Source organism: Nomascus leucogenys, chromosome 4 (genome assembly GCF_006542625.1).
Source record: "Nomascus leucogenys isolate Asia chromosome 4, Asia_NLE_v1, whole genome shotgun sequence".
In the NCBI taxonomy this organism is placed as follows: domain Eukaryota; kingdom Metazoa; phylum Chordata; class Mammalia; order Primates; family Hylobatidae; genus Nomascus; species Nomascus leucogenys.
The window spans coordinates 149,600,570-149,623,442 of NC_044384.1; the positions used below are offsets into that span (position 1 = coordinate 149,600,570).

A 22,873-nucleotide genomic window follows, 5' to 3' on the forward strand; every position below is an offset into this window, starting at 1 on the left:
CGTACGGGGACCCTCTCATTGCCAGGACCTGGTGAAGACCCCAGGGTCTCAGGAATCACGCCGTTTCAGTTCAGGTTTTCCACTTAACCAGAGGTCCTTTCCTCCCAGCAAAAGGAGCCTTTGTGCTCACTCGTTGGGAGCCGCGGAGGTGCAGAGTGTCAGGTGAGCAGCCGCCGTGTTCGTGATCACACTGCAACCCGCTCCCACTGAGCTCTGTGGTCAGGGTTTTCATGGTCCATCCATGGAGGACATGGGGAGTTCCGGCGAGCGTTGCGTGGAAACCCACAGTGTTCTTAACAGCGGGGCCTGTAGGAGGGTTATTTCTATCACGTGTTTGTCCGAGAGGCCAGAATTAGGAAGGGTTTGTGCCTTCAGCCACAGTGTTCCCATGTAGGGCCATGGAGCCTCCCTGCCTCGCCTAGAAGCCACCCCCAGTGTCTCCTCTCAGGGAGCCCATGACAGATCCCTGCATGCCTCCAGTCAGGCCAAGTCCCCACCTCCCTGTTCCTGAAGGCACCAGGCACTTGTGTCAGGAGTGCTGATTTCCACTGTGCGACTTTTGGTTATTCCAAAGCAGCTGTCTTTTTTCTAAATTTTATGAGGTTAAAAGAATTCATTTCATTAACTTTTCCCCGCACCTTATCCACTATGCTATTTTGAGATCAGTGCCTGTTCATTAACCACACTTAAATCAGGGCAGAGATACTTATTCATTATGACAGTTTGTCCCACAGTTTAAGCAACGTAAGCTAAAACAAGCAAAGTAAAGAATCTGTGTTTAGTGGTTAAACCACGTCAGGTGCACGGAATTCTCCCTAGTTGCAGTTGTTGACCTGTTCAGTTTAAGGGAGAGAGTGCAGACCACAGCGCGGGGTGGTGCCTGCCCTGCCTGAGGGTCCCCCATACCTGTCGCATTCACACACCTGGCTCCAGGTGCTGTGGGCCACTGACACCTTCCACCCAGGGCCACTACCCCCACTGACAGGGGTCACGGCCTGCATGCGCCTGAACCTCACAGGGAGGAACCGAACGACCCGGAGCCAGAGGCAGCGCCTGCGGGCAGTGCACAGCCTACTGGATGCAGGGTGATGCCCTGGGGAGAGGGTCAGCTGATGGCAGGATGGTGGGGGGTCCTTGGGCCGCCTCTGAGGTTCCTCTGAGGGGCAGAGCCTGGGGGATCCTGGTGTGCAGTGCCCAGCGTGGGAGGACCAGGGACTTGGGTCTCCGTTGGTGCTTTCAGGATGTGTGTGTTTGTGTAGAGTAAAAGTCATGTGTGATTCAGATAAACTGCATAACTCGCTCCTTTTCTTCCTTTTCTTTTAATCGGTTGTCTGTACAGTGTTTGTGGAGAAGGTGCTGCAGAGACTTTTTCCTCGTGTTCCAAGTGGCCAAGGAAGGAGGTTGGAACTCCAGACGCTGACCGTCCAGAATCCACCAAAGAAACTGATCTCTGAGAAAGTGAGCCGGAAACATGCTCAGCCTTTGACAGGTGAGGTTGTCTGCAGATGTGGGTGGGTCTCAGGGACTGAAGTTAACCTCCGTCATCATCACTTGCTTTGGAGAATGTGTCTTCTGGGCCTCAGGCATGTGTCTGCAGGTCTGCAGAGGGCCTGCAGCAGGTGGGCAGGGCAGGCATCACTCTCCGCACAAGCTCTGCCAAGGCCCCTGTGGACTCCCCAGCCAAGGCCAGGTCAGGGTGCTGCCTTTTTGGGGTCATTTACTCGTGTGCTCTGAAGATGGCGATTGGACTGTAACTGGGGCTTGGGCCAGCCTTCCTGTCATCTGAGGAAGACAGGAGCCTTCCCCACCATAACACCCATGTCCCCAGTCACTGTGGTAGCCTCCTTGGCCCTGTTGGCTTGTTCCCATTCAGGGACAGGCTTCTGATGTTCTTGTCCCATGGTCTTTGGCAGACGTCTGTCCCATGACAGCCCCACGTAAGCTCTTGGTGGCTGCAGGATCATCTGCCATGAGAGTCCCATCAGCTGTGGTCCCTGCAGTGCAGCTCCGCTCACCTGTGAGACTGTGAGAGGACCCCGCTGAGAGACACAGGAAGAGACCACCTGGGTGCAGCACATCCCACTGAGAGATGCGGGAAGAGACCACCTTGGTGTAACACATCCCACGGAGAGACAGAGGAATAGACCACCTGGGTGCAGCACATCCCACTGAGAGATGTGGAAGAGACCACCTTGGTGTAACACATCCCACGGAGAGACAGAGGAATAGACCACCTGGGTGCAGCACATCCCACTGAGAGATGCAAATAGACGGCCTGTGTGCAGCACATCCCACTGAGAGACGCGGGAAGAGAGCGCCTGTGTGGAGTGGAGCACATCCCACTGAGAGATGCGGGAAGAGGCCGCCTGGGTGCAGCACATGTGGGCGGGTCCATTCGGTTCCCCAGTAAACACATAAGTCCATAAAGCCAGACGTGGGTTCCTGGGTGCCATTTCTGGGGGTCTCGTTCATGTTTGTTCAGCAGTGGTCTCTCACTGGGCATTTGTTCTGCACACATTTGTGTTCCTGAGAGCTGCGCGGTCTCTGGTTTTCACACACCTTATAATGGAGCCGCTCGCCGGGATCTCAGCAGGCAGTCCTCGTCATCCCATAGATCACCTTCCAGCCCCACAGGTCAGATATCCATTGACTGTGAACACATTTTCCCACACATGTAATATTCTGTGTGGTGATTCCATTTCCAGGCCGGCTCAGAAAGCCTGTCTAACCTGTGATGTGATGAGTGCCACCAACACCGTTTTGGTCGAGGATAGAAGCGAAGTGAGAAGGAAAAGTTTCCTTCACGTCTCCTAGATACGGGGTTACGCTAAGCATGCTTTTCCTATGGGACAAATCCATGTATTCCATGTTCTTTTCTGCTTTTTTCCCATATGACTTAACGTTTTCAAATGGTACAAGCTCCCAGTGTAGTAGGATAACGTTCCAATTAAGGAGTAAATGACTGCTTTTGGGCATATTTTTACCTTTTAAAGAATATACCTGTTATAGGCTGAATTGCCCCTCCCTGCCCCGCAACCACCTCCAGCAAATTTGTATGTTGAAGCCCTAAGCCCCCGTACTTCAGAATGTGACTGTGTTTGAAGATGGGGTCCTAAAGTTGATTAAGGGTCAATGACGTCGCCAGGTTGCACCCTAATCCAATACTACTGGTGTCCATATTAGAAGACAAGATCAGGGCACACCTACATACAGAGGCTTGACCCTGTGACAGCTGAGAGAAAACAGCATCTGCAAGCCAAGGTCCGAAGCCAGCCCTGCTGTGACTATGACGTTGGCCTTCCAGCCTTCCGGGCTGTGAGAGAACAGATGTCTGTTGTTGACTTCACCCAGTCTGTGGGGCTTTGTAGTGGCAGCCCTAGAAAGCTAATGCACTGTCCATTGTGCCTGTTAGAAATTTTCTTGCCTTTTCAATCAGCATAACAAAGTTTTATATAAAAAGCAGGTAACGAAAATCTGAAAGAAGCAACAAAAAAGACTTCTGGAACTAATAAAGGATTATAGTGGGGTTGTATGATACACAGTTAATACACAGACATCAACTGCTTTCCTATATGTCAGCAAAGAACAAGCGGAATTTGAAATTAAAAACACCCAGCACTTTGGGAGGCCAGGGTGGGTGGATCACAAGGTCAGGAGATCGAGACCATCCTGGCTAACACAGTAGACAGTAGAAACCCCGTCTCTACTAAAAATACAAAAAATTAGCCAGGCATGGTGGTGCACACCTGTAATCCCAGCTACTCGGGAGGCTGAGGCAGGAGAATCACTTGAACCTGGGAGGCAGAGGTTGCGGTGAGCCGAGATCGCACCACTGCACTCCAGCCTGGGCAACAGAGCAAGACTCTGTCTCAAAAAAAAAAAAAAAAAAACACATAGTATCATTTATATTACCACCCCCCGTAATAAAATATTTTGGTGTAGATCTAACAAATGTGTACAACATCTATATGAAGAAGCTGTAGAACTCTGATGAAATCAAAGAAGACTAAAGCTTGAAGAGATATTCCATGTTCATGGATAGGAAGACTCAATATAATAGAGATACTCATTCTTGCTAACTTGATATACACATTCAATACCATCCTGATTAATAGCAAGTTATTTTGTGGATATTGATAAACTGATTCTAAAGTTTAGATGGAGAAGCAAAAGACTGAGAATAGCCAGCAGAATATTAAAGGAGAAAAATAAAATTAAAGGACTGGCATTACCTGACTTCAAGAGTTACTTACCGTAAATCTACAGTAATCAAGACAGTGTATTTTTGGCAAAAGAGTAGACGCATAGATCAATGGGACAGAATAGAGAGTACAGAAATAGACCCACATAGGTACCACGGAGTTACTTTGATAAAGGAGCAAACAAAGGCTATTCAGTGAATGGTCTTTTCAACAAATAGTGCTGGCACAACTAGACATCCACGTGCATAAAAATACAGACACAGACCTTAAACCTTTCACAAAAAAATCTACTAAAAATGGATCTGGACCGGGTGCAGTGGCTCACACCTATAATCCCAGCAGTTTGGGAGGCCAAGATGGGCGGATCACGAGGTCAGGAGATTGACACCATCCTGGCTAACATGGTGAAACCCTGTCTCTAATAAAAATACAAAAAATTAGCTGGGTGTCGTGGCGGGCGCCTGTCGTCCCAGCTACTCGGGAGGCTGAGGCAGAAGAATCGCTTGAACCCAAGAGCAGAGGTTGCGGTGAGCTGAGATGTTACCACTGCACTCCAGCCTGGGCAACAGAGCAAGACTCCATCTGAAAAAACAAAAAGAAAAAAAGATCTTAGACCTAAGTGTAAAATGCAGAAGTATAAACTCTTAGAAGATAACATAGGAGGCAATCTCAGTGCCCTTGGTTTCGGCAATGACTTTTTGGCTACAACCCCGAAGGCTTGATCAATCAAAGAAAGAATTGATTAGTAGATGTCCAGTTGATAACTTGGACATCATTAAAATTAAAATATTCTGCTCTGTGAATGACATTGTCAAGAGAATGAAGAGACAGGCCACAGACTTAGAGAAAATATTTTCAAAAGACATATCTGACAAAGGACTGTTATTCAAAATGTTTGAAGAATTCTTCATAAGAAAATGGGCCAAAGATGTGGACCTCACCAAAGAAAATATGTAGATGGCAAATAATCCTATGTAAAGATGTTTCCCATCATATGTTAGCAGGGAAATGCAAATTAAGACAATGAGACACCACCCCACACCTACTAGAATGGACAAAATCCAGAACACTGTCAACACTAAATGCTGGAGGAAGAAGAACTCTCATCACTGCAGGTGGGAATGCAAAACAGGGCAGCCACTTTGGAACACAGTTTGGTAGTTTCTTACACAACTGAACGTGCTGTTACCCGTAGGATCCAGCAGTTATGCTCCTTGACATTTATCCAAATAGATGGAAAATGTCAATAAACCTGCACATGGATGTTTATAGCGGCTTTATTCATAACTGCCAAAACTTGGAAGCAACGAAGATGTCCTTCAGTAAGTGAACGAATAAGCAAATTGTGGTACATCCAGACAACAGAAAATTATTCAGGGCTAAAAAGAAATGAACTATCCAGCCATGAAAAGACATGATGGGACCTTAAATGCTTATTACTAAGTGAAAGAAACCAATCTGAAAAGGCTACACACTGCAATTCCAGCTCTGTAACACTGTGGAAAAGCAAAACTGAGGAGACCCCAAAAAGATCGGTGACTGCCGAGCAGTGGGAGGAGCAGCTGGAGCCCAGAGGACTTGCAGGACTCCAACTCACAGGATGTGCGAGACGAACCGCAGTGTAAACTGCAGACTGGGGTGGCAACCGTGTGTCAGCGTAGGTTTATTGATTGTAACAATGTACGGCTCTGACGGTGATGATAATGGGGAGCATGTACAGTGTTACGCCTTACAAGAAGCAGGCCATCCCTAACATTTCCTGTTTTTCTGTGAATTTTACTGAACCAACATTTTTAATCTTTTTTAAAATTGTATTTTTACGGTCGATTTACTTTTTCTTTGCTCTAACCTAACTAAAGTTTTAACGGTGATTGTTCACCAGTAACATATCTGGTGGTAGGAGGATGAAATTAGGTGGGGCAGTTGAAGCTGTGTGCATGGATGGATGCTGGATGATTTCTAAGTGAAAAAATAATATCTGTAAATTCCAGGCCAGTTTCATTCCAGAAGATGTATATTTTCTTGCCTAAAGTGATTGGCTTTTCACTTTTAAAATCACTGTTTAAAAATAAACACTTCAAGACCTGCTTTACTCTCTGAAATTGTTAGGAGACAATTCTTTGCATTGCTATTCGTGTTTCATTTTACTGAGTTACGCACTCATGCAGCAGTGGCATATGGGAAGCTTACAATGTCAGGATGATTATTTCAAGTTGGTGTTGAAAGAGTTCTGGTTTTTAAGTGGCTGGGTCCATTGTGATTCTGACAAAGCACTTGGGCTTTGAAGTTGTTGGTGATCCTTTGGGTGACGTCTTTTCACAAAGCTTCAGCATTCAGCCACTTCATTTCAGTGGCGTTTGTAAGATATTGTTTAAGAAGAAGATGTTGAATTAAAAGTCAAAATACTGATGTGAGTTGACCTAGCCTAAAAGGGTAAAAGATTATTTTTCCAGGGAGCGAATGAGAAGGTTGGGTGCACAAGCCTTTTGCTGAACAGTTGGAATCGTGTCCAGGTGGAGGTGCCAACGCAGAATCAGGATGGGTGGGCACACGGAGAAACAGGCTATGGCCCTTGAGGGCTGACCCTGCCAGGGTGAGGGTGCACATGCTGCCCCTGCTTTGGTTCCCTCGGTGACATGGTCTCACATGTGATTTCGGAGGGTTCAGACTCTGGTCTGTCAAGTCTGATGTCCTTAGATCAGTTGCTTGGACAATTTAGACCCTTAAATTACAAGCAACCAAAACCACTTGGCCCTGGCTGAAAAGGGATTTGTGATGATAAGGTTGTGTCACAGGGACAGAGATAGATAAGGCTGCACCCCAGAAAGGTAACTGAAAATTTACCATTTCACATTAACCAATTCAAAGTATACAATTTAGTGTTTTTTAGTATATTGACACTGTTGTACAGCCATTCCATTACCACCATCTAATTCCAGAATATTCTTACCCCACCAAAAAGAAACACTTGGCTAGGCACAGTGGCTCACCCTGTTATCCCAGCACTTTGGGAGGCTGAGGTGGGTGGATCACTTGAGCCTAGGAGTTGGAGACCAGCCTGGGCAACATGGCGAGTCCCCCATCTCTACCAAAAAGTACAAAAATTAGCCAGGTATGGTGATGTGCACCTATAGTCCCAGCTACTCAAGAGGCTGAGGTGGGAGGGTCTCTTGAGCCTGAGAAGTCAAGACTTCAGTGAGCCAAGACTGTGCCACTGCACTTCAGCCTAGGCAACACAGTGAGACCCTGTCTCAAAAACAAACAAACAAAATTCATTATCCCTTAACCACTCAGCCCCCATTCCCCACTCCCTCTAGCCTCTGGACACCACTAATCTATCTTCTTTATAGATTTGTCTGTTCTGGACATGTCATATAAATGAAATCATGCAACGTATGACCCTCTGTGTCTGGGTTTTTTCATGTAGCATAATTTTTTAAAGGTTCATTCATGTTGTAGCATGGGTCAGAACTAACTTTCTTTTTTAAGGCTGAATAATATTCCATTGTATGAATGGACCACATTTTGTTTCTCCATTCATCAGTTGATGAACATTTGGTTGTTTCTCCTTTTTAGCTGTTGTCAGTAACGTTGCTATGAGAATCCATGCACATGTTCTTGTGTGGACGCATGTTTTCAATTCTCTTGAGTTTATACTTAGGAGTGGAAATGCAGGGTCAAATGGTAACTCCATGTTTAACTTTTTCAGAAACTGCCGGACTCGTCCACAGCAGCTGAACCGTATTACAAGTCCACCAGCATTGTACAAAGCTTCTCATTTCTCTACATGCTCACTAACACTTATTTTCTATTTTTTTTTTTTTAGGTAATAGCCACCCTAGTAGGTGTGAAGTGGTATCTCATTGTGGTTTTGCATTTTTGTGATGACTGAGAATGTTGAGCATCTTTCCCTGCGTGTTGTCCATTTGTGTATCTTCTTTAGAGAAATATCTGTTTACGTCCTTTGCCCAGTTTTAATCGGATTGTCTTTCTGTTGCTGAGTTGTAGGAGTTGGTTGTACATTCTCCATACTGAGTGCTCATCAGATACCTGATTTGCAGATATTTTCTTCCATACCATGAGTTATCGTTTCACTTCTTAATGGTATCCTTCAAAGCCCAAAGTTTTTAATTTTGATAAAGTCCAATTTATTTATTTTTTCTTTTGTTGCCTGTGTTTTTTATATCATATTTAAGACATCATTGCCTCATCAAAGTTCACAAAGATTTATGCCTAGGTTTTCTTCTAAGAGTTTTATAGTTTTAGCACTTATGTGTAGGTCCTTGATCCATTTTCAGCTGATGTTGTGTATGGTGTGAGGTAGAGCTCCAACTTCATTCCTTTGCATGTGGATATCCAGTTGTCATAACACCAGTTGTGGAAGACATCATTTCCCCATCAAGTGGACTTAGCACTCTTTGAAAATCAGTTGGCAGCCAGGTGCAGTGTCTCACACCTGTAATCCCAGCACTTTGGAGGCTGAGGTGGGTGGATCACTTGAGGTCAGGAGTTCGAGACCAGCCTGGCCAATGTGGTGAAACCCCATCTCTACTAAAAATACAAAAATTAGTCGGGCGTGGTGGCAGGCGCCTGTGGTCCCAGCTACTTGAGAGGCTGATGCAGGAGAATTGCTTGAACCCAGGAGGCAGAGGTTGCAGTGAGTCAAGATTGTATCACTGCACTCTGGCCTGGGTGACAGAGTGAGACTCTGTCTTAAAAAAAAAAGAAAAAGAAAAAAATCAGTTGGCCACAGATGTGGGGTTTATTTCTGGACTCTCAATTCTATTCCATTCATCTATGTCCATACCATGTCTGTACCATCCACCATCTTATTTTGATTGCTGTGGCTGTGTACTAAGTTTTGAATTGAGAAGTGTGGGTTGCTCAACTTTGTTCTTTTTCAAGACTCAGGGTCTCTTGCAATTCCATATTAATTTTAGGATCAGCCTGTCAATTTCTGCAAAAAAAAATATCATTTGAAATTTTGATGGCTGTTGCACTAGTTTGTAGAACACTGGGCAGTATTGTCTTCTTAACACTATTACATTGTCCAGTCCCTAGCTTTGGATGTCTTTTTATTCATTTAAGTCCTTTTTAATTTCTATCAAGCATATTTTGTAGTTTTCAGACTGCAGTTTTATCTTTTTGTTGTTGTTTTTTTTTGTGATGGAGTTTCACTCTTGTTGCCCAGGCTAGAATACAATGGCATGATCTTGGCTCACCACAACCTCCGCCTCCCGGGTTCAAGCAATTCTCCAGCCTCAGCCTCCTGAGTAGCTGGGATTACAGGCATGTGCCACCACACCCGGCTAATTTTTTTTGTATTTTTTAAGTAGTGATGGGGTTTCTCCCCATTGGTCAGGCTGGTCTCGAACACCCAATCTCAGGTGATCCGCCCACCTCAGCCTTCCAAAGTGCTGGGATTACAGGCACAAGCCACCACGCCCGGACTTATCTTTTTTTATATTTTTCCTTACAGTACTTCCAGGAGATAGAAAAGTTTTACCCTTTTTTAAAAAGCTTATTCCAAAGTATTTTATTCTTTTTGGTGCTATTGTAAGTGGAATTGCTTTCTTTTTTGTTTGTTTTCTTTCGACCATGTTCAGTGTTTGTGTGTGAAAATGCAAGGGATTTTGTGTATTGACCTTGTATCCTGCAGTTTTGCCGAACTAGTTTATTAGCTCTTACAATTTTGTTGTGGATTCTTTCGGATTTTCTATATACAGTCACACATCACTTAGCAATGGTAATACATTCCAACAAATGCATCCTTAGAGGATTCCATTGTTGTGTGAGCAAAGTGAGTTTACACACACTAGACGGTGGAGCCAGCTGCAGGCCTGGGCTGTGTGGCACAGCCTGTTGCTCCCAGGCTGCTTGCCCGATCAGTACATGCCTGTGCCGAACACGGTGGCAGCTATAACACGATGCTGAGTGTTCATGCATCCAAACATTAAAAAGGTATGGTGAAAGTGCAGTGTTACCATCTTCAGGGTCCGCCGTCCTATATGCAGCCAGCCTTTCACCATCCAAACCTTAGAAAGGTACGGTGAAAGTGCAGTGTTACCATCTTCAGGGTCCGCCATCCTATATGCAGCCAGCCTTTCACCAGCGTCTTTTGTGGTGCATCACTGTGCAAGATGCTGTCATCTGTGATTTCAGGTAGTTTTACTTTTTCCTTTGTGAGTAAAGATAGTTGTACTTTTCCCTGTCCAGTCTGGATGCCCTTTGCTTCCTTTTGTTATTGTTGTTTACTAATTGTCCTGGCAGAAGTTCTAATATGATGTTGACAAAAAGTGCCATGAGTGGGAATCCTGGTCTCATTCCTGATCTTGAGGAGAAATCATCCCTGTTTTCACCATCCTGTATGATGTTAGCTGTGGGTTTCACACGTGGCCTTTATCATGTTGAAGAAGTTACCTTCTATGTCTGGTTTACTGATTGTTTTTAATCATGAAAGAGCAACATATTTTTTGAAGCGTTATGCCTTGGAAATGTTAAAGGAAAAATGTTATAATTTACTTGCACCTGGAAAAAGAGAAGTCTTGGCCAGGGGCAAAATGATGAAATCACAATAAAAAAGGTAAGAAGCGTGGGTCACTTCTGCACGGGCCATCACGCAGGGTCCGTCGAGATGCACGTCCAGGAGGAGGCCCGCTGGACATCAGGGCTCGGCCAAGTGGCGCCCTGTGAGGGACAGGAGGCGGCCGGAGGAGGAACGGTGCCCACATCCACCCTTGGACATGAGACGGAGGAAAATGTTCTTGTACAGTTAGGACAAAGCATGGTAATTATGGCACTGATTTAGCCAGTTGATTGATATTTGTTCACTTTACACAATCTGTTTCTTTGGTTCTAGAAGAGTGTTGATAACTCCATTTGTCCCAAAGATAAGACTGATTTGTGAACAACCAAAATAACCGGTGTATGCGCATTTTGGTAAATTTTTTTCACTGAAGAGCCCATATTGAACTTTTTTTTTAATTTGTCAGTTATGTGTTGCATGTATTTTAGATTGAAATAATTCTCAGGAGTTACTAAAAACAGCAGTGTTCTGCCCGTCACTCCAGTCACACACCCTCCAGCGCTGCAGCGGCTGCTCCTGGGTAAAACCACCCCCCCTTTCAGAGTCACACCCTTACGCTGTTGCTTCCTGTTTTCTTCTTCTTTTTCTTTCTTTTTTGGCGGGGAGGGAAGGGATTAAATCTTAGGTATTGACTTTGGAAACTAAGGATTTTGGTTTTTTTTAGCACCTTCCCCCATCATGGATGCATATTTTTTACAACCCCTGTCCTTCCAATATGATTTTTTCAAAATGTTTGTACATCAGTATTGTTTACATGTTTATGTCTCCGTAAACAGTTTCTTGCTGAGTCACATAACACGATTATTCCATTTTGTGAAACGTTTAGTAGAGTGAACGGAGCTTTAGTAGAGTTAATAGTTTTGTTGGATTTTTACATTTTCTTCTAAATACTTAATAGTACTAATTTCTCCCCGCACCTCCCTGTCCTTGTTCTATGGTCAGACACATTCAGGGCTCAATGAGCTTCATCTTTCGTGGCCTCTTCCAGACCGTTCCGCCCCCAGCATGGGCCGTCCCCAAGTCCTTGCGGTAACTCTGCGTGTCGAGTCTCCTGGGGGCTTCCTTTGCTGTCCTGGGCCTCAGTCTTTTCATTTCTTAGATTTGCTTCCATTTTGTTGAAACACATTCCCTAGTAACTTCCTGGAAAATGATTTTTGGGAGATAAATATTTTAGAGATCTTGAAGGTCAAGTATACCTTAATTCTTGTACTTAAAAGTTTTTCGGGCTGTAGGATTCTGGGCTAAATAATTGTCTCTCACACTTTAAGACTTAACATCCAATGTCGCTGTGAGAAGGCAGTTGCCATCATTCTCGATTCCTTTGGCTATGAGCAGTTTCCCTCCCTTGGGACAGTTTGAGGGTTTGCTTCTGGCCTTCATGTGGTGGAGCCTGACGCTGAGGTCTTGAGCGTGGTCTGTTTTCATCTGTCGTGGCCTCCGTAGTCTGGGAACATGTGCCACTCTCTGGTTTCCTTGATCATTTCCTCCTCTTTGCTTTCAATCTTCGGTTACGGAATTCCTGTCATTCAGACATTGAGTCTCCCAATAGATCCCCTTTTTTTCTTACATCTTCTCCCGGATTTTAAGGTTTAGTGATTTGAGGCCACTTTCTGGGAGATTTTCTCAAACTTCATCTTCCACCCTTCCTGCTGCACCCTTCGTTTCTGTCATTGCATCTCAGAGTTGGAGTGGGAAGGAGGAGAGGAAGGGTCTCCCACACCCTCTATGGACAGGCTCTCCCTCCCTGTTTATCTTATGGGGTCTTTGCCTTCAGTTGTGGTGCCTGGGGCTCCTGGGGGCCAGGCCTGGCCTTTGCAGAGAGCAAGTCTTGGTCTCCCACCGGTGATGGGGAGGCTTCACAGCCTGCCTGCACCCGTTTTTCTCCCCACCTCCAGGCTCCTTGGCAGCCCCTCTGGAGCAGGTCTCGTGTCTGCTGTGTCTCGGCTGCCATTCTAGGATTCAGTATCCCATCTACTTTTCACTTTGCAACACTGTATTTTTTCATCTGTCCTTCATTTGTCCTCTCTGTGTTGCAAACCCACTTATTCTCATTTTGGTGGGGCCTTAGGAGGAGGATGGGGTGTGTGCATTTGTTCTGTCCTGCACCTTCATCTGTATCTAACTGACGTGCTATTAACAGATAGGATGAGTTCATTTCTGTCCACTTGGCTGTGCTGAACTGCGGTTCCCACAGTTCCCTCCCCGAATGTTCCTGGTTACAGGGGGCCAAGAGAGGCGATTCTGCCTGAAACTCAGAAGGTGGACGTAAGCCCTTTTAGTTTCCAGCTCCTGGGGGTGGAAGCTCCCGCAGCTCATGTGCATGGTTGCAGACTTGCTGCCTGCCTGGGTGGTGTGGGCAGTTCTGGGCCTCCGGCTCTCTGCAGCTCCTTGGGCCCTGCTTCAGCTAACCCCAGGCCCGCGGGGTACCTGGCCTGAGTAGGACACCCTCTGCTACCCTTAGCAGCAAGGACTGAGACAGGCTTCCACCTGGTTCCCGGGGCGTCCAGCTCTCGCTTCTGCGTTCTGGCTTCCACCCTGCCCCTCTGCGTCCATCACCAAGGCTGTGCGGGCTGAAAGGGTCCACTTTGGCGGTTCTTGGCCGTTAGCTGCAGGCACCAGTGTCGCTCCCACACAAGATGCAAACCCTCCTGCCAAGCCGTGACCGTCGCCTGTCGCGGAACCTGGTGCTGAGTGTGGGGAGAGTGAATCCTGCAGCACGTGGTGCACCTTCGGCCTCTTTCATGTTTTGCTTTTGATTGTGCTTATTGTGCATTTGTATTTCTTCTTCTAAGTGTCTGTTCAAGACTTTTCCGTCTTGGCTGGAAGTGGGAGGTGCCTGCTCCTGTGGTTTGTGGCATTGTTCTCTGCTGTCTTTGTGTATCTGCGCTCAGGGAGTTTCCCTGGGGTGTGTGCCTAGAGAGGTGCTGGTTGTACATTTCATCGTAGGGACAGATTCCCAGCTTGTCTTCAGAGGAGCTGTGCCGCTGTGTGCTCACTTGACTCGCCGGCATTCTCGTTTCTCCAGGCCCCGGTCAATACAGAGTGTTTGCAGTCTCGCTAATTGAGTGTGAGGTTTCTGTTTCTTATTCAATGCGCACTACCCAGCTAACGAAACTGGACAGCCTTTCACACGTCCTGGCCATCTGCCTTTGCCCATGTTTCTGCGGGGCTTGTCTTACCAATTTCCGGGGTTCTTTAGATGCTTCCAAGCCCAGCAAACACCTTCTCTCAGTGGATTGCCTTTTTTTTTTTTTTTTTTTCTGTGATGGAGTCCTGCTCTGTTGCTGAGGCTGGAGTGCAGTGGTGCAGTCTTGGCTCACTGCAAGCTCCGCCTCCCAGGTTCAAGCGATTCTCATGCCTCAGCCTCCTGAGTAGCTAGGATTACAGGCGCACTCCACCATGCCTGGCTAATTTTTGTATTTTTAGTAGAGACGAGGTTTCACCGTGTTGGTCAGGCTAGTCTCGAACTCCTGACCTCTTGATCTGCCTGCCTCACCCTCCCAAAGTGCTGGGATTACAGGCGTGAGCGACCGCGCCTGGCTGCCTTTTCATTTTTAAAAACGTCAGTGTCTTCCATTGTTTAGAAGTTGATATAATGTGAGTTCATCTTTAATTTCATAGTTTTTGTGTTTTAAGAAATCTTTATCTAAAATCTCCCTCAATAACAAAGATATTTTATACTTTTTTGCAAAAAAAATACCCGTATCATAGACAGCGTTTGCCCTTGCAGTTGTTGTCTGGTGTGAGGTGGTGGTCCGACTGTGTGTTGCCCAGCTGACGCTGCAGTTTCCTCAGCTCTCTGTGCTGGGCCAGTCCCTGTGGCAGCGGCTCTGTCCTGGGCCCGCGTCTGTGCCTCAGCCTCCCAGCTGCTCTGGGGTACAGCATGCTCCCATCCTACGGCATGCTCCCATCCAGCAGGGCAGACCCGTGGGTATGGTGTGCCCCCATCCGGCAGGGCAGACCCGTGGGTAAGGCATGCTCCCATCCGGCAGGGCAGACCCGTGGGTAAGGCGTGCTCCCATCCAGCAGGGCAGACCCGTGGGTACGGCGTGCTCCCATCCGGCGGGGCAGACCCGTGGGTAAGGCGCGCTCCCATCCGGCAGGGCAGACCCGTGGGTAAGGCGTGCTCCCTTCCGGCGGGAAAGACCCGTGGGTACGGCGTGCTCCCATCCGGCGGGAAAGACCAGTGGGTACGGCTTGCTCCATCCGGCAGGGCAGACCCGTGGGTACGGCGTGCTCCCATCCGGCAGGGCAGACCCGTGGGTACGGCGTGCTCCCTTCCGGGAGGGCAGACCCGTGGGTACGGCGTGCTCCCTTCCGGGAGGGCAGACCCGTGGGTACGGCGTGCTCCCATCCGGCAGGGCAGACCCGTGGGTAGGCGTGCCCCATCCGGCGGGCAGACCCGTGGGTAAGGCGTGCTCCCATCCGGCGGGGCAGACCCGTGGGTAAGGCGTGCTCCCATCCGGCAGGGCAGACCCGTGGGTACGCCGTGCTCCCACCGGCGGGAAAGACCCGTGGGTACGGCGTGCTCCCATCCGGCGAGGCAGACCCGTGGGTACGGCATGCTCCCATCCGGTGGGGCAGACCCGTGGGTAAGGCGTGCTCCCATCCAAAAGGGCAGACCCGTGGGTAAGGCGTGCTCCCATCCAACAGGGCAGACCCGTCCACCTGGTTCTTCTCCAGCCCTTGCTCTGCTCTTCTTGGCCCTTGGCTTTTCCATGTGTATTTTAAAATCAGGTCAAGTTGCAGCAAAAAAATCTTGAAAATGTGTTTGCATTTGTGTCATTGGTGGATGATTTGGAGGCAGTTCACATTGTCCCTGATACTGCACGCAGCGTGGTTGGCACCTGCACGTCCTCTCGGATGCTTTTCCTCTGTCATTTTTAGGCCAGATTGCCCTTGTCTTGAGAGCTGGGCTGTGCATTTAAGGTAGGTTTGCTGTGTTTTATCTGGCATTGTTAAGTATTTTTCAGGAGAGTTTTTCCTCTTATCTGCCGTCTGGAAGCCTCTGATAAAGGAATATTTTACCGAGACTGATTAGCTGGTTAAGAGTCTGTGAAAGACAGCAAACCACATTTGCATGGAGGAGCCCATCCGATGGGGCCAGGACCTCCACCGCTGAGCACCTTCTCCGAGCAGCCACGAGGCAGTGGGCCCTTTTACTGCACATGAAACAGCTGTAATGAGTTGCAGCTTGGAAGCTGGATAGTGAGGACTCACTGGAGCTGTCAGGTGTGTGCATGTGTGCGGGTCTGTGCGCGTGTGCGGGTCTGTGCGCCTGTGCGGGTCTGTGTGGGCCTGTACGCATGTGCGGATCTGTGTGCGTGTGCGGGTCTGTGTGCCTGTGCGTGTCGGTACGCGTGTGCGGGTCTGTGTGCCCGTGTGGGTCTGTGCAGGTGCGCGGGTGTGTACACCTGTGTGGGTCTGTGCAGGTGTGCGGGTCTGTGCGCCTGTGTGGGTCTGTGCACGTGTGCGGGTCTGTGAGTGTCTACGTGCTCGTGTGTGCTTTCACATGTGTGCTGAGATCTTGGATGCTGGAGCTTGTTTAAATATGGTGAAAATAGGAGGGAAATGAAGCCGTCTTCCTTCTCTGGAACTCCTGCTTTTGTGAGTCGCCATTTCCCTGAGGGGTGGAGAGGGTCTGGGTGTGGCGCCCAGTGGAGATACCAGGCAGCATTGTGCTTGTCCTCGGATTTTACACTAATTTCACTTGAAGTTGCTGTGATTGTGGCCACGCGTTGATGTAGATCTAATTACCTGAAATGTCGTGGTACCAGGAGAGAAGAAGGCCGCCGGGACAGCAATCAGGGGTGGCGTCCACTCTTCCATCCAGCCCTCTGGTGGGGCTAGCGCTCCCTGCGGTAGCATTTTGCCAGTTATCCATGCAGGTGGGAAATACCATTTTCTTTCATTCCTGATGATAACCAACTTTACACATCTCATATCAGGGTAACTGTGACCATACTGTAGAATGGAGCCAAATGCGTGGGGAGTTTCTGAGCTGATATGTAGTGGGTTTGGGGGGTTGTTTGAGACAGGCTTTCCCGTGTTGCGCAGGCTGGAGTGCCGTGCTCTTCCCAGGCATGGTCCTGGCACCCACGGCCCTGAGCTCCTGGGCTCCACTGAGCCTCCCGCCACGGCTGAGCCGAGACTTTGGAGCACACACAGCAGTTGTGCTTGGCACTTGCAGTTCCCCTGCAGGATGAACCTGGAGAGCCTCTCTGGTTAAAAAAAAAAAAAAAAAACTCACAGAGACAACCATCGGATGCTACTTTGTGGCATCCTATGTGAGGAGGACGGAGGTGCACCGTGGGCCCTGGTTTTGCCTCCAGCACTTTTTCCAGCAAAATGGACAAAAGACTTTTCAGGCCAAACCCAGTGGCTCATGCCTGTAATCCTAGCACTTCAGGAGGCCAACGACGGAGGATTGCTTGAGCCCAGGAACTCAAGGAGACAGTGAGCCGTAATCGCACCACTGCATTCTAACCTGTGCAACAGAGTGCTGACAGCTGAAGTCCCTCCCCTCCTGAGAGGGGCGCCAGTGTGGGTGGCTGAGGGGGCAGGGGGCGGGGGCTGTGTGGCTTCCACAAGGGCTGTGTGAGGTGGGCAGGGAGATCAAAATGGCAAAGAGCTGGTAGAACCTGCCCTGACCCCTCACCCACCCTTAGGCCTCCAGTTCCGTGCCAGGTGAGGGGACGATTTGACTGGGAGGCAGGAGGAGGGGTCGCCTGGGGCTGGGGACCTGCAGGGCTGTCACTGGGAGTCTGAGCCAGGCTTCTTTCTGGGCACCCTGGCAGCACCCCTGAGGTGTGGGCATGCAGCAGGAGGACGGAGGTGCACCGTGGGCCCTGGTTTTCCCCCTCCAGCACTTTTTCCTGCCGATTCAGTTGCTCGTGGGGTCAGCGTTGCACAGGCTTCTCCATCGCTGTTCAGAGAAGAGACAAGGCCAAGCCTGCGCCTGCACTGGCAGGAGGCTGGAGAGTGAGTGGTGTGCGCCTTGTCGCCTGGGGCCATTTGCAGCTGTCAGGAGGGACGGGAGCCTCAGCACCAAGACAGGCTATGGGTGAAAAAGCAAGAGGCCACGAGAGTTTGCTGCTGGATTCATTTAAAAGACAGAGGAAAGAACAATACGTGTCCATCTGTGTATACACAGAGAGCCCTGCTAGCACATGCAGCAAGTGGTAAGACCAGCTGCCTCCTGGGAGGGAAGTCACAGTGAGGACAGGAGAGCCCCACGGAGGGCTCCAAAAGGAAGGAGAGGAGTGGAGGGCAAGAGGAGCAAGCACAGGTGCAGGCTGATGGGGAGGAAGGAGAGGGAGGGTGACAGGAGCGAGTGCAGGTTGATGGGGAGGAAGGAGAGGAGTGGAGGGTGAGAGGAGCGAGCACAGGTGCAGGCTGATGGGGAGGAAGGAGAGGGAGGGTGACAGGAGCGAGTGCAGGTTGATGGGGAGGAAGGGAGGAGTGGAGGGTGAGAGGAGCGAGCACAGGGCGGCTGAGGGGGGGGGGGGGGGGGGGGGGGGGGGGGGGGGGGGGGGGGGGGGGGGGGGGGGGGGGGGGGGGGGGGGGGGGGGGGGGGGAGGAAGGCGAGGAGTGGAGGGTGAGAGGAGCGAGCACAGGCGCAGGCTGATGGGGAGGAAGGAGACGAGTGGAGGGTGAGAGGAGCCAGCACAGGCACAGGCTGATGGGGAGGAAGGAAAGGAGAGGGAGGGAGGCGGGAGCTGCTGCACTGTCTCAGAGGCAGGGGTGTCTGGCCTCTGCAAGGTGCGTGGCGTAAGGATCTGTGTCAGATGCGGGTTCTGCTCACAGCCGGCATGGTGGGCAGGTGCCTGTGGCAGTCTTCTCTGATTTCTTTATTTTCCTGGTGAAGCAAGGGCAAGGGCTGTGGGGAGAGGGAGGAGGAGCTTTGAAAGATGGTGGGAGAGCCAGGAGGGAACGGATGAGGGTCCCTTCCACACAGGGCTGGGTGGTACCCAGCGCTCACCTGAAGTGGGCCAGGGGCTGGCTGTGAGCCACTCCATAGCTGTCGGTGCCAGGAGCAGCCCAGATGAGCCGAGGGGAACTTGACAGGGAGAAGGGAGCCAGGTTCAATGACACCCGCAAAGAGGTGACACTGGTGGAACCCCCAGGGCAGCCAGCTGCCTGTCACCCCAGGGCTCCGGGCCAGCATGCTCCTCTGCCTTTCCCGAGGGTTGCTGATGCTTGTGACTCATCCAGCAGGCAGGTAGGTTTCTGACCGCCCCTCTCTGACCCTGACTGTTAGATGCCAGGTCCAGGGCAGCTGTGCTCACAGACGCTGCATTCTCTGTGCGTCCGGCGGAGGAGATGATGGGACGGGGAACCCTCTCGCTGCTGCCCACCCCATAAAGTGTAACCGGTCTCTTCCTCGCACCTGATCAAGGCATGTAACGTCCAACTTGTGCAAGGCATAAGTGTCCTCACAGTAAACCATACATTACCCAAAAGAATATAAAAAGTCAGAAGCAGAAGGTATTATGAATTACATGGTCACTGTGATTCACCGACGACCAAGCCTTGAGGCCCCTTGTGGTGCTCCTGTCTGCCCGGTGCCTGTGACTGTAGCAGGAGGTGCCACTTGAGGCTTAGAAGCGCAGCCCCGGCCCGCGGTCACCCCACGGACCGGAACTGTCTCCCTGGCACGGTACGTTTTGGACCCGTCCTCTTAGCTGCGTCCTTGTTTTCTCTGCATGAGTCGTTGAGTGTTCCCTGATCCCTCCCGTGTCCATCCTAATGATTAAGTGAACAATGACATTTCTAAGTTCTGTTTAACTTTCTTATTAAGAAAGATTTAGCTGATTAAAAGCTTCCAAAAATATTCTGTGAAAAATGATCAAATGTTGATTTACCCAATAGGGGACGGTGTACTTAGAAGCCATCTCCATCTGCCCTTGGCTCTGGCAGGGAATGACATAGTAATTAATCAGCTGCGGTGAATCAGATTAGTTTAAGAACTAGGATCCTGGCACCCTATCCTCAAGAGAGCAAAGTATATTGACGACAATGGAACCTGAAAAGGCTTCAAGGTTTTTACAGTTACATTCTGTTTTATGTGTTAGTGATTTTGCTCAATATCTGTCATTGTTGTTTTCAAAATCAAATGCACATCATTTGGTGAAAGCCCAGCTGGGATGTCCACTTGTGTTTGTCACCTGCGAGAGCATCACTGCCATGTACTGCATGAAAAAAGGAAGACTAAACTGACAGAGGCTGCCCAGTGTCAGACAGTTTGAGAGGAAGTGGCCCTGCTGCCTTACAGACAGTGCGCATGAAAAGCGGGCAAAAGCACTGCCCCCTAAACCAGCAGATCCCTGTGCAGGAACCAAACAGCCACGTGCGCAGAGGGGCATGCAGCAGGGGAGGTCCCAGCAGCCGTCCACGGTGGTGACGACCTCTGGTAGAGGGGCACACAGCAGGGGAGGTCCCGTGCGCAGAGGGGCACACAGCAGGGAGGTCCCAGCAGCCATCCACGGTGGTGACGACCTCTGGTAGAGGGGCACAGAGCAGGGAGGTCCCAGCAGCCGTCCACGGTGGTGATGACCTCTGGTAGAGGAGCACAGAGCAGGGAGGTCCCAGCAGCTGTCCACGGTGGTGACGACCTGTGGTAGAAGAGCACACAGCAGGGAGGTTCCAGCCACCGTCCACGGTAGTGAGGACCTCTGGTAGAGGGGCACACAGCAGGGGAGGTCCTGTGCGCAGAGGGGCACACAGCAGGGAGGTCCCAGCAGCTGTCCACGGTGGTGACGACCTCTGGTAGAGGGGCACACAGCAGGGAGGTTCCAGCCACCGTCCACGGTAGTGACGACCTCTGGTAGAGGGGCACACAGCAGGGGAGGTTCCGTGCGCAGAGGGGCACACAGCAGGGAGGTACCAGCAGCCGTCTGCAGTGGCGACGACCTCTGGTCAGCTCCACATGGCCTTTGAGGAAAGTGGTTAAGTCCTGGTTATAATTCCATGGCATGGGATATGATGTAGCCATTAAAAGTATGCAGATTTGTTACAATATGTCATTTTAACACACTGTATTCACTCTATTATACATGTAATATATAAATGTATAACTTACATGTGTATAATAGTAAAGTATGTGACAGGATCTCCTGAAGATGTATGTGTGTCTGTGTGTGCTTGTGTATTTGTGTATCTCTCTGTGTGTCTCTGTACATGTCTGTGTCTGTGTGTGTTTGTTGTCCCTGTGTGTGTGGTCTGTGTCTGTGTGTGTGGCTGTGCATGGTGTCTCTGTCTGTGTGTATCTCTGTGTTGTCTCTGTGTGTTTTCTGGATGTTTGCGTGTGTGTCTGTTGTGTGTGTGGCTGTGTGTGCACACACCCACAGTGTATACATGTTGTTAGCTCGTGTGGAGAAAAAGACCCAGAAGGCTGTGCACTGAAATCCCCAGGGACTCCTGGTGTGATGATAAAGGGTGTGTCATGCAAACTGTTTATATTTTGCTGCTTTATACTCATGAATTAGTTATGTTTTTGTATTGTGTTACAAAAACCCAGAAGTTTACATAATAAGCAATTTAATGTGAATTCAAATAATCATGGACAGTTCCTTCTTCTTGGCTGGATGTATAGCTGACTTGCTTTTCTGGCACAATACTTGACATACTAAAATCAGTATTTATGACAGTGGTTAGGTTTTATTGAGCTATTTGATTTCACGTCTTGAATGAATTTAGAGAAACAATGCTGATGTAATCAAGGCAAATAAATGACTGCATTTTGTGATATTTACCAGTTCCTGTTATTTTCCTCCTGTGTTGCAGACGCTGGCTCTGAGACCGCGACTGTCCGACGGCTCTACACCGCCAGCGGGCCTCCCGAGGGGTACGTCCCCTGTTGGCCGGAGCCCAGCAGCTGTGGGAGCCCTGAGAACGCCTCCAGCGGGGATGACACAGAAGGTAAAATGCTGGGTGGGAGGAAAGGTAGACATCTTTGCAGATAAGCTCTTATTTCCCAATTTTCCAGTGTTGTAATACCTGTATCTAAATTTATACTTGGGCGGGGTGGGTGAGCACGTTGTTACACTGTATAATGAACCACATGGTGTACCTATGTATTTTACAGCCATGAAAAGTGATGCTTAAAAAACTCGTAATGACAGGAAAAAAGACTTCATATGGGGGAGATTGAAAGTGGGAATATGACTATATCCCATGTTTGTTAATGCTTTTGGAGTACCCTGGAACTAAATACACATTAAATACCATTAAATAATTGTTAACTACTTGTCTTGGTTTAGCAAAATATTATTTTCTTGATTTTTCCAAGTTTTTCAAAATTTCTGAGATTGTATCAAATGTGTAATCAAGGAAATAACGTATTTCGAATCTCTTTTGGAAAAAATTATTATAATTGCTATTGTTGTTGCATGTCGTATGAATGAAAGAATATACAATATTCTCCTAATATGGTTTACGTTGAGCATGGAAAAGCTGAAGTTGCCCATATACTTTTTAACTTAAGGGGGAAATAGTTGTTTTTCGCTTCACGTTGATCTTTTTTAAGGTGCACAAGAGGAATTTAGAATTTTCAAGTAAAAGTTGTACCTAGATGATTTGTAACAATATAAACTAAGAAACTCTATACTATAAACATTAATTAAGTTGAATGTCAACAAAATGTGGTTTTTGACTGCTTTTGTCTTTCTGGCGTCCTAAATTCAAGGATCAGAAACCATAAAAACAAAAATGAGATAACTAGGGAATAATGGATTCATCCTTTCAAGCCCTGTTGAAAATCTTTGAAACACAATTATTAAGTAGATTATTTAACTAGAAAATTGAATTGTGTTCTTATGAAGATAAATTACTCTGGGTGAATATGCTTCATTGTGTACTTAATCTGTTCAAGAAGGAAGTGCGTCGGCCCTCACTCACGCCCTTCCTGTTGTCCGCGGTTGGCTTTCACGCCCTGTTTTACCCCGTTGTCCCTGCTGTTCATGTCCCCAGGGCAGGCCTGTGCTGGACCCCAGGGTAGAAGGCTCGCTTGGCCATGAGCCAACAGTGCTTCCCAGGCAGGCTGTGTCAGGACTGAGCCAGAGCAGTGTTCTTACAGGAAGTGGAA

At 48.8% G+C, this 22,873-nt stretch overlaps 1 protein-coding gene across 3 annotated transcripts in view; it reads left to right on the forward strand.

The window, feature by feature from the left end:
- ERICH1 (glutamate rich 1) overlaps positions 1-22,873 on the forward strand; it is a 108,572-nt gene that overhangs the window by 14,194 nt on the left and 71,505 nt on the right. For all 3 annotated transcript variants that reach the window (XM_030812423.1, XM_030812422.1, XM_030812424.1), the window contains exons 2-3: positions 1,340-1,489; positions 21,574-21,708. In XM_030812423.1, the coding sequence (XP_030668283.1) occupies positions 1,340-1,489; positions 21,574-21,708 (285 nt within the window). The remainder of the gene's footprint in view (positions 1-1,339; positions 1,490-21,573; positions 21,709-22,873) is intronic.